The 12,384-nt window shown below is 48.5% G+C and overlaps 1 protein-coding gene across 1 annotated transcript in view; it reads right to left on the minus strand.

Moving 5' to 3' along the window:
• Positions 1-12,384, minus strand: part of snd1 (staphylococcal nuclease and tudor domain containing 1) — a 149,050-nt gene that overhangs the window by 16,201 nt on the left and 120,465 nt on the right. Inside the window, exons 18-20 of the mRNA XM_084483174.1 lie at positions 5,399-5,522; positions 4,135-4,204; positions 120-233 (exon numbers count right to left, since the gene is read on the minus strand). Coding sequence (XP_084339300.1) covers positions 120-233; positions 4,135-4,204; positions 5,399-5,522 — 308 coding nt within the window. The remainder of the gene's footprint in view (positions 1-119; positions 234-4,134; positions 4,205-5,398; positions 5,523-12,384) is intronic.

Consider the following 12,384-nt stretch of genomic DNA (forward strand, 5'->3'; position numbering starts at 1 on the left):
GTTTGAAGTCATTTCTAAGGGCCTCTGTCCGTCAATGCATAACTGTGCGCGCGTTCGTGTGAGAGAGAGAGAGCAAGTGAGTTTCTGGAGTGAGTGAGTGAGTGAGTGAGTGCACTTACGTCCTGGGGGACCTGGATGAAGGCGAAGGTGTACTCTGTGGCCTGCGCCGGCAGGACTCTGGTGCTGAAGGCGGGGGGCATGGCGGCCAGACGGACCGCGGAGACCACCTCTCTCTGGAGAGAGAAAGAGAGAGAGAGAGAGAGACGGACATGAGGAGAGAGAGAGGCAAATGGACTGAATGATTAACCGGCATAAGAAAAGGACAACTCACTCATGAGATCTTTTTGGTGAGCTGAGTGACACACAACACAATGGGCGCACAACTCATTATTCCACTGAGAAAGTATTGAATGGAACATTTCTAATTAAGCAGAAACACTTGTTTTCCCGCTATTAACGGAGTCGACAAAGGAACTTTGACGGAGTCACAATGGGTTTTTGGCGGGTGTCAAAAAGACGTCGCGCACGCGCACGCACACACACACACACACACACACACACACACACACACACACACACACACACACACACACACACACACACACACACACACACACACACACACACGGCACCAGCGATTTGAAAAGCAACAATTGGCCTTGGATGAGAAAACATTAGATAAACAGCCTGCTTGCTTTTAGGGCTAATCATCACCGCACTAATACTACTACAATATTGTGTGAGATTGGTGGTTTCAACAGTTAACCCTTCAGTTGTGTTCTTTCTATCAACTGCAGTAAGGCTTTGTGACCAATTCAACATAAAAAGGGTTGATTTATGATACTGAATGGGGATAAATTTGGTGAAAAAGTTAATGAAAAAATAATGATTCATGCTATTCTTTGTCTGTTTTTGGACGGCTACACTAGCAGTGGTAGAACGGACCAAACAGCAGGGTTAACTAAATGAGCCGTCATCAAAGGGGGCATTGGTCGTTTCTTCTGACAAATGTACTTATGTACAGTCCCTTTGGATAAAAGTGTCTACTAAATGCCCTCAATGTCAATAAATAATTGTTCAGTAAATATTCAGTAAATAATAGTATTATGGCTTATATTTCAAACATATTGTTGCTTTGTGCGTTCCATGTGTTATCCAATGTAATGTTCTGTATTGATGTTTTGTGTTCATTTGTGTTTGCTAAAATTACACATGGGAGCCTTAGCAGCGTTGACGCCTTTCTTCCTTCCACAGTGCAGACATGTGGCTCTGGCACTCAATGCTCGGCCACTGCGTGTGTATTTATCCATTTTCTTACTAAAGGTCTTGATGACCATTGAGTGGTGCACTGGAACTAAACGTTTGGGAGCCGCTGTTCTATATAATTAACTTCAGTGGATAAGCAGTAGCTCAGGAGGGAGAGCGCAGTGACTTCTAACTGGAAGGTTACTTGTTCGATCCCCACGTCCTCCTAGCTGAGTGTCGAGGTGTCCCTGACCAACACTCCAAACCCTGACTGCTCCTGATGAGCTGACTGTCGCCCTGCGTGGTTGACACCGCCATCGGTGAGAGAGATGCGATTGCGATTACGATCGCTAGGACATTGATCGGGTATAAATAATGTGTGGACACAGATGCAGAAAAGTTGTAGTTGCATAGAGAACACACAACATTTTCCGAGCTTGAAATCAGCTCACGGGTGGGAGAAAGACCACTGGTCTGAGGTCACGGGGTCAAGGGGCTGGTGGTGAGTGTTGTCCGACTCTAAAGGCCCATAAATCCTTCTGACAGTTTAACCGGGATAAAAGCAGCGGAAAACATTTGGCTTAATAGCATTTGGCACGGCAGGATGAAGACCGAGGAGGGAGAGATGAGAGACGTGATTGAGATGTTTTGATAGATTGCCGCGTGCGTGCGTGCGTGCGTGCGCGTGTGTGTGTGTGTGTGTGAGCCGAATCAGCGACAAAAGACCGCTTTCAAAGAGTCTTGGGTGCAGTGTTCTGCATTAATGATTGACGTCTTTGATGTAAGGCTCAGCGGAGACACACATAGACATGCATGCACGCTGTGATACCACACGATGATAACAAGAGTCCTGGTTCTCTCCCCCCCCCCCAACCCCAACTATCACAGCTCTTAAAAACCTCAATACCTCGATAAACCTGTAGTTTACAGTTTGGGATAAGCGGAGCAGGTGCCGTTTTGAGCGGAGGGCTTATGTACATGTCACCTTAGCGATTGTGGCGCAGCTGTTTCTACGTGGCGGACGCGATGCTGCACGGCGCCGTACCCGGCTCCATCTGCTCGCGTTTTGCTCCGTGTTTTTTTAACATATGCAACTGCCAGCGATGCAAGATGGCGGAGGACACCACCCTAGACACGGCGCCTAACCCCGGGTGCCCAAGACGACAGATCGGAAGACACGACAAACCAATGTTTGCGTGGCTAGCTTAAAGCAATCCGTCACACGACAACGGTAAGAGTTCCAAATACAAACGGTTAAAAAAGGAGAATAGAACTCATTGTCTACAGCTACATCAGTCAAGATCTGAGCCCATCTGTAGAAAAGTTGAGCTACACCAATCATTTTCAGGTAGAGCTTCAAGGTCGAGCCAAGCCGTCGCTGGGCAGGAGGAAAAAGCTGAATATGTTACATCAGACTTTTTATATCAGAAAAGCTTTGTATAAAAACCCTGAGCTTTCGGTGTTGAAAAGCCAACCTTGCTTTCACTCATGTTACAGAGCGTTGTCTGAAGTGATGATGTAATACCGACTGAACCCAGCCTGACAGACCCCACTTCAAAACGGCTTACAGAAGACTTCATTTAAAAAGCCACATTCACTAATAATCCGTATTGAGAGTGGGCAACCTTGAGGCGGGAGCCTGCCAATGTTTTCCTGATGCATCTGATGTGAAAGACAAGCTGCACTGTATTCCAGCTATAAACATCATTACCGGGCACACCGGGAATGACCTCAGGTAGATCCCGGTCGGAGCGCCACGTACGGAGCAGAGCCCATTATGGATGTGGGATAAATGGAATGGCCCCTGTATCTGAGGTTAATGCATTATTTGGTCTATACCGGCTCATCAGGGGAGACCTTAAAACATTTATTAGGGATGAAGACGGCCGATTCATCTTATCCAAAATAGATTTGAATGGCTGTACAGAGAGAAGGAAAAAAATGGTCTCAGGCAAAATACATGAGCTGAGCCAGTATGGGCTTAACTCCACGATGGAGGTCGAACAAAGTGATGTTTGGAGGTTCTGACGTAGACTTGTGATTTTGGGGAAAACGTTTAGAAAATCACAGATTTTAAAAATAGAACGTTGCAATCGCTGGAGGCCAGGACTGAATGACATGCCACCAAACCCACCCACCCCACAGATACATACACAATACAGTTGTGTGTGTGTGTGTGTGTGTGTGTGTGTGTGTGTGTGTGTGTGTGTGTGTGTGTGTGTGTGTGTGTGTGTGTGTGTGTGTGTGTGTGTATACACATGCACATATGTGTGCATGCTCTGCCTGGGAGAATCACACGTTCAGCAACATGCCAGTATGCATCGGATCTGTCTGTAAACCACCCACCCCCTTGCGTGAGGTCATTAGCACCAGGCGCAGGCGTACCAATGTCACCATGCACTGCATCATGGGTAATCTCCCAAGGGGGCTAGGGGCTGACTAGACAGGAGACCGTTGTTGTGCTTGCGTTAAGCATATGAACCCACATGTCAACCAGAGATTGGACGGCGAATAGAACAGAGCTAGTGCCGTTGTTGTGCTGTGGTCATGCAGGAGCAGCGTATTAAACAACCTCACATTACAGTTTAATGGATGTATGGGGGCTGTCGCAGGAATATGGAAAAAATGACTCGCGTCACAACAGATACACCACCCGACATCTGTAGCACGCCGTTCTGCGAGATCAATAGCTTCAACGTTAAGGATAAGTCTGTGTTTGTGTGTGTGTGCACAATCTTCTTTTATTTGCCTCTGCTGGGCTTTAAAATGACAGGGAAAGGCATTTAATGATGACAATGCACAATCCATTCCCCCCCCCCCCTCCATTTCATTCTTTTCACAGAGGTGCAGAAACTTCGGTGCACGCTGGGCACAGACAAACACACTCACGTTTCCGTAGTCGATGTAGAACACATGGACCTTCGACGGGGACTCCACCTTCTCCAGCCTGGCTCTGTACCTGGTGGGGGGGAGAGAGTCAGGGACAGAGAGTCAGGGACCGACCGAGAGAAATAGAGAGCGAGAGAGAGAGAGACAGAGAGAGAGAGTGTGAGAGAGAGACAGAGTGAGAGAGAGACAGGGTGAGAGAGAGACAGGGTGAGAGAGAGACAGGGTGAGAGAGGCAGATACAGATGGGTGGATGGACCAGGAGACAGTGGCAGATACACGTTAGGACAGAGATAGAGAGATATACAAAGAGAGAAAGACAGAAACAAGGAAAGATGGATAAAGAAGGGGAGATGAAGACAGACAGACAGACAGACAGAAGGAGAGGAAGAGAGAGTGGAGGGAGGGAGAGAGACAGATAAAAGGTGAAACAAGGAGACAGATAGAGAAGGAGTGAGCGGGGGGGAGACAGAGGGAGGGGGAGAGAGAGAGATATACAAAGTGAAACAAGTTGACCGAAAGGTGGGGGGGAGAGAGAAAGCCCTAAAAAGTGAAACAGTGAGACAGAAAGCGAGGTGGAGGGGAGTGAGAGAGCGAGAGTGGAGATGAGTAAATGATTCCAGGATTATTTCCCTTGGGAGAGGGTGAGGGAGGACGTGTCTGTTGTGATCAGCAGAGAGGAGCCGGGTGGGAGGGAGGGAGAGAGGGAGACAGACGGGGGGAGGCACGCTACACTGGAGCGGTGGAGATTGAACAGCCCCCCCTCACAGCCTCCCCCCTCCCCCCTCCCACCCTGCCCGCTGTACGGGACGCTGCATATTCAACTTTGACACCCGGAGGCAAATGACTTTGAATTGCCGTTGTCACGACGACCACACAGAGCGCTCTGGCGGTCTTTAAAGTCTTTAAGGAAAAGGTCACCGGGAATCTCCCGAGACATGCAAGAGAGTGTGTGTGTGTGTGTGTGTGAGATGGCGCCCATGGAACAATAGTCGGTCTGTCGGGGGGGGGGGTTAACGTACGATAACACAGAAGCCGACATGGACTCCGGAGTGCCGTGGGCCCCATGACAAGCCGACGTTACATCGGGGGGGGTACAGATGGAGGGGGGGGGAGGAAGGGAGTGGGGTCGAGGGAGGAGGTGCCATAATGAACACCTAGAGGCAGGGGGGGGTCGAGATAGGAGGGTCCACCATAGCACCGTTAAGGTAGAGATGGAGGGGGGGGGGGGGAGGGGTGCTCAGAGCTCTACGGGGGCGGAGCCTACCACTCTCCGTCGGCGAACTTGGCGATGCAGAAGTCTCCGCGGCGGGGGGCGTATGAGCCCTCCAAGGGCGGCTGGGCGGCGATCTCCGCCCGCATCGTCTCCATCAGGCTCTCCAGCTGGGCTCCTGATGACACGGGGAGAGAGGACACACATGATTGGCTGAGCGCTGGCTGGAAAATGACACACAGCCAATGGGATTCACCGCTGCCCTCGCTGTCAGATGTTGACGTTTCACGCCCGTTTATTACAGACTGGGAGAGTTTGTAGTGGATTGATGAATGAAGAATACTTTGTACATGTTACACGCAAAGCCCTGTTTCTTTTTAAAAAATCCACAACAATCCACAATTTAATCAAATAAGAAATAAAAACGCCAAGGGGGGAAGCCGCCATGCGTCGGGGGACCGCCGTTTTCAGACTGAAGGTCAACACAGAAAATAGCCCAGAAAGCCGTGTCTCCTGTGGCCAGACGAGATGTCTTCCGCTGTTTGCTGTCAATAATCCGTCTGGCCCCCCCTGACACGTCGTCGCGGCAATGAAGGCCACAAAAACACGAGACGTTCTCCGCCCCCCCTGAAACCCCAGGGACAATTTGTCACCAAAAAGGTCACTAATCATAGTGTCCGTGTCTGCGTCGCAGTGAGCTCCGTCGGTGGCGCGCTGCTGCGACCACGCTAACCGCAGTTCATAAGAAGAAAGACTAGAAACACTGTGGCTCCGTCGATGACTTAAGAGTGGCAGCGCCACCGTGGGGAGGGGGGGGGGGGGGGGGGCGGGCGTTACCATGGTGAGCTCCAATGTGCTTGTTGATACCGAGACGGCGGGCAGAATCAGATCATGACTCAGGGGTCTGAGTGCTCCATGGCTTCGAGACGCCACCGCATGATTTGCACCAATCAAGTTGCAATCGGAGAGCCGCTTGGTTCCCCCTTGAGAGAGAGTGTGCGTGTGCGTGCGTGCGTGCGTGCGTCTCTTGAGGCCAGCGTGACGTGCGCGGAAGCACTTGCAGTGGCTAGTTTAGCAAAGTGGCGAATCTTAAATTACATGGTGATTTGTTGACAGCCCATTTCCATCGATTTCCCCCAGGGATGGGACTGGGCGGGCGAGGGCGATGGAGGACCAGCTCCTATCCGCTCGCTCTCTCTCTTTCTCACTTCTCGCTCGCTCTCCTTTTCTCCCCCAACGTGCTGCCCTCGCCACCCTGGCAATCCTCCGAGGGATGCCCCTACATACAGCCCTTATACTCAGGCACTCATTAGCAGAGCATGAGAGCACACATGGGCAAACATGCAATGCACGTGCACAAAACAAACACACACACACATGACACATGCAACCAGGGTTCAAAGCGGCTGCGTGTGGCCTAAGGTAATCACGTTGTCAACGACAACAAGAAAAAGGTGAAAGACTAACAATGCGGGTGTGTGCGTGCATATGTGCATGGATGCGTCAGTGCACCAGCGCATGTTTAGAATTAGCAGGCTCTGCTTACCGTGTGTGTGTGTGTGTGTGTGTGTGTGTGTGTGTGTGTGTGTGTGTGTGTGTGTGTGTGTGTGTGTTACAATCAAACAAACAACCCGGAGGCAACAGACGCCCCCATTGCTCCAGAGGTTCTTGTAAGCACCTCATATTATTTATGCTTGCATAACAGCGTTCGCCTGCTAGTGGAGGGCAGAGGGGAGGGGGGGAGAGGGAGGGGGGTGGTAAAGAAAAAACACCAAAAGAAAAGAAGGCAAAAAAAAACCCAAAACAATCTCGGTGCTTCGGACGTTTATCTTCGCTTCAACAGCCTGGCACCCGCCAGCTTCTACTGGGCGAGATACCTTCATTAGCATGGTGTCAAACTGGGAGAGAGGGGCGAGAGAGAGAGGGGGGAGGGAGGGAGGGAGGGAGGGAGATGACGAGAAAGAGAGAGAGGGCGAAAGAGAGAGAGAGGGCGGGAGAGCGAGTTAGAGCACAAGAGAGAGAATCCACAGGGGGTATGAAGGACCAAAAATGTGTGAGCGTGTGCAGGGAGAAAGTAGGCCTCATTAAAGGAGGAGAGAGCGAAGGCCAGGCACGTCGGAGCTCCATCTGATTGGTCGGTTGGTTTCTCTGTGTGTGTGTGTGTGTTGGGCGAGGAGGATGTAAAGGAGGCAGGACTTAAGAATGGCATCAGCTCATTGGATCATGCTGGACAGAACGCAAAATAATGTAGAAAGGGAGAATGAGAGGATAAATACAGTATGCACATATGCAAGCGTACAACGCTCTCGTGTTCACACACACACACAGGCTTGCACTAACAGATGCGTTGTGTTCTGTAGAAGCAGCAGTTTTAGGAAAACATGTCGCTTCCTGAACTCCTCGCCTCATCAACACACAGGCATGCACAATCACACACACACACAGGCTCACATTGCGGTACCGCAGTGCCGGCCCAGTGGTGCAGACTTGGTAGAATGGCGTGAGGCTGCTGCTGTCAGCACCACCTCTTCCTTGATTTATTAATCTAATTATAGTTAGGGGAAAAACCTGCGTGCCTTCCTTCCTGCTGGCTCAGGCTAAGGAGTTAGCATGTGGGCTGTGTGTGTGTGTATGGGTTTGTTATCATGCATGCGTGTGTGCGTGCGTGCGTGTGTGTGTGTTAGCGTGCCTGCGTGCTTGTGTTAGTATGTGTGTGTGTGTTAGTGCGTGTGCGTGTGTGAATGGGTTTGTAGGCATGTGGTCTATGTGAGTGTCTGTGGGTTAAAGGACGGTTGCATGTGTTAACACCAATGTGTTGTGAAGCTCTCTGCTTTGCTCTGGGTGCATCTCATCATCCTCATACATCATGGTTGAGCTTGGAGGTGGTGGAGGAGGGCTGGGCGACATGACCACACCCACATGCACACACACACACACACACATGAACATATAGTCTGGGAGGTTACACACCTACAAAGACATACATGCATACACACACAGACACACACACTAGGAGTGGAACCATCACGTGCACTAGAGTAAATGAAGTCAATCAAATCATAAATTCTTACAAAATTATCAAAATTATTGTGTACACATTTTTCTGAGAACTTCCATTCCACAAATCCATTATATATCATGTTGACGCGTGTTTTCGTGTTTTGGAGCAGGATGACTCATCAAATAATCCAAAGCCTTGAGAGGCTGTTTGAAGGAGGCCCGTTTTGCTAATGTTTACTCGCTGCCAGAGTTTCCCACGCGGCGGACAAGCACAATGATGGCCCGTCGGGACAGCATAACACGATAAGTGAAAGTAGAATGTATAGGAGCACAGCACTGCTATGGCGCTGCAGACAACAATAATACCACATGCCAAGAGCAGCTTATGCTGTTTATTTTATAAAAGTCACGCTCTTAGTAAGCCTGGTGCCAGGTTCAGCTGTAGACCTGATCCCTGTTATGTGTCTAGCCGTGCATACCAGCACAGGTAGCAGCACAAATCTGAATTTAGATAATCATCTGAAGTCTGATGGCAGATGAGCTCAATTCTGGAGTTTTATTTTCTTTGGTGTCAAATTCATTTTTGACTTGTTTGCAAAAACAAGTAATTGCTGAGATTTGGACACACACACACACACACACACACACACACACACACACACACACACACACACACACACACACACACACACACACACACACACACACACACACACACACACACACACACACACACGCCTACCTTAATTCAGACCAATTAAAAGCTGCCCTCTTTGTGTAATTGGAGCAGCCAGAGAAGGATGGAGGTATGAGGGACCAGCCTTAACATGTGAACACTAAGCGATATGCAGTGTGCTGCATCAGCCTTATTCACGTCTAGGCTCTACTTAAACCCAAGACGACTGCATAACTCTACATCTGCATAACTGGATGTAACATGTGTAAACTCACTGCTTTATTTACTGAGGAGACTGCAGTTGTACTTGGCCACTGTAGAACAGAGAATAGAAGAGCACTGCACAAATATGACTCAACAAATGTTGTATATATGGGGCATTTTAGGCAATATCTTTACATTATGTTGCCAATACATCACTTCCATGCCAGATCAGAGAGATCCAGGAAACAATAGTAACAAAGGCAATAAGAGGACTTTGTTTTGACAGAATTGTACACACTGAAACACTTTCACATCACCCTTAAACGTCTAACCTCAATATACAATGCATTCCAGGGTGTATTTTCCAATATCTTTAATGTTGTAATGGCAATGTTGTACTGTATGGTTATTTGCAATTTGTCTCAAGCTCCACAGATCCTGTGCATTATATCCCCCCTTATGTGATTGGTTTCCTTCTGGACGTCCAGGACGGATAGCATCGATCCAAAAGACGCCCCCTTCCCCACTACACTTTTAATTTCTCTTGGCGTGAATATTGAACAAAAGTTGATGTGCAGAGATTCCAAGTAGAAGGCCTTGAGCTCTTGTTCCTACGGGGATAAAATGCCTTTTCTGCCACCGACATCTGATTGAAAACGTGCTCTCGTACTAAACCGGCTGCTGTCTGGCAAGCTCTTCACCGACGTCAGGACGTCAGGAGGAATAGAGTGGTGCACAACGCATGCTGCATCAGGACCGGGAACGCGGAGTATCACCCATGCGCCCATTTGAACGACGCCAGTGTTTTTAAGCCGGCATTGTTCCCGTTAAGAGCTTTGCCCTTTCCCTGTGTTGTTCTGGGAGCTTCTGCGAAGCACCACAGACACTACACTATAGGTCAGCAATGGCAACTCAGATGGACGAATGTGAACACAGATACAAAAACAGAAGAAAAACAGACGTGCGGCTCACTAGACATAAGGCACCGTAAATGAACATAGGCTTTTTAAAAAGACAGTATGGCTCATGACTCAAATTTCATGAAATTGTTTTTCAAATTGCATATGGTCTATTTATTCTTGTGTAGCACGTTTTATAATGCATTTTAGAAGATCATAGTATGCATATTTTACCTTACCCCTGATGGGTAAGCGTACCAGGGAAGACTTTCAGGGGTTTAGACATCAGTGCACGGGTCTGTGGGTTCTTTCAGAGGTTTAGACAGCAGTGCCCGGGTCTGTGGGTTCTTTCAGGGGTTTAGACAGCAGTGCACGGGTCTGTGGGTTCTTTCAGGGGTTTAGACAGCAGTGCCCGGGTCTGTGGGTTCTTTCAGAGGGGGGGGTCAGGTAGTTAAGGCAAAGGCCAGCAGGCCACTGGCTGTGGATCGCCATTTTCACTGAGCTAATTTATAGGGTGCTGTGACCCTTTGATTCACCCTAATTACTGGCGGGTCAGTCCAGTGCCACGCTGCCGGTAAATCCACGGCCCTCGAAACAGCCACACGGCCGCAGGAAATAAAATAAATAAATGGGGAGAAAAGAGCTGGTTCAATGGTGAGGTTGAGATGGATTTTGTGGTTTAGAGCTCAAGCGATTATTTTTTCCCACAATAAACTTTGATAACATTTAGGAGGATTTCTGATCGATGTTACGTCACGAGAGACAAGTAACAAGTTGATCAATGTTTAGGATAAAATCTGATTGACATTGCTGCGTGAGAAAAACAGGAAAAGATACATCTCCCACACCCTATGGGGGGTAAGAGTGTGTGGTTTAATTTGGATCCATTAGCTATCTTGCTAGCTCGCTAGCATCTGCAAAAACAAATGCACAAGACTAACGTAAACCTCTTAGTATGTACGGCTACTCTAACACCCACCTAGCAGGGTTCAATTAGCTATTCCAAACATGCACCCAAGCACACATTGCCCATCCTACTCATCTAAAGCAGCATCTTGTTTAAACAGTGAACTAACACCTTTAAACACCCACAACAATCTTCCCTTCACACATGCTCCTGGGCATTGTGCGTTAGACCACACAAAAGACCACTTAGTACAGCCATCTTTTGATTGAGCTTCGGCTCATTCCCCATATCCTGTGTGTTCTCTGCACATTTCTTGGGTTAAAGGGGACTGGCACAGCAGAGGATCGACAGCAGCTGACCTCCCCACGCCTTTGTGAGAATACATTTAACAAGAGGATACGCTTTTCACAACCGATGCTGCCAGAATTTGCATTACAATTGTGTAAACATAAACAACATTTCCATTGCCATTATTCCGGTAAGAGTGGTACTTAAAAATAGTACTTGGCATTGTGTAGCGTCTTCTCCTAGTTATCTTAGTTGTATACGGGGAATGGGTTAACCATAGAAGTTGTAAGTGCCTGGCACTTGTTTCTATGAACATCCTTACTGTTCCGACAGCAATATTTGTTGTTCTTCAGACAAATGTACTTTTTAAGTCGCTTTGGATGAAAGCGTCGGCTAAACGCCCTGAATGTAAATGTATGATAACATGTGGACGTGAATGATGCTGGTCGCCATAACAACAGTGGAAACACTTCGCTATTGAGTTTAAGCTAACGAAGGATTGCAGCGCGTCCAATGAAATCACAGCCGGCCATGGAGACCTCTGGTCTGCATGTTCTATGAGCAATTGGCAAATTACACACACACACACACACACACACACACACACACACACACACACACACACACACACACACACACACACACACACACACACACACACACACACACACACACACACACACACACACACACACACACACACGACCGCTAGCAAATCGTTTGCAAATCGTTTGCATGTTGGAGGCCAAGTTTGACCAAGACCGAGTTTGTGTTCTGAATCAACCCTGAACTGGTCAAGAGACACCGTACATTCCCAGTCACGCCAGAGGCTGATAACCCAATGTTACCAAAAAAACAAAGAAAACGCTGAAATAACTAAGAGCAGTTCACAGCTGAACTTAACACGCATGCCAGCGAGGCCAAAGTGTCGAGCTCTGCCACTTTCCAATTTCTGCTCAACGGCAAAGCCAGTGCGCTTGTCCAAAAACGGCCCGACTGACCACTCACTGTGTCTGAACCTGCCCAATCTCTCTCCCTCATTCTCTCTCACCCCCATCCTTCTGCT

The sequence above is a fragment of the Micromesistius poutassou genome (assembly GCF_964030765.1).
Source record: "Micromesistius poutassou genome assembly, chromosome: 18".
NCBI classification, from domain to species: domain Eukaryota; kingdom Metazoa; phylum Chordata; class Actinopteri; order Gadiformes; family Gadidae; genus Micromesistius; species Micromesistius poutassou.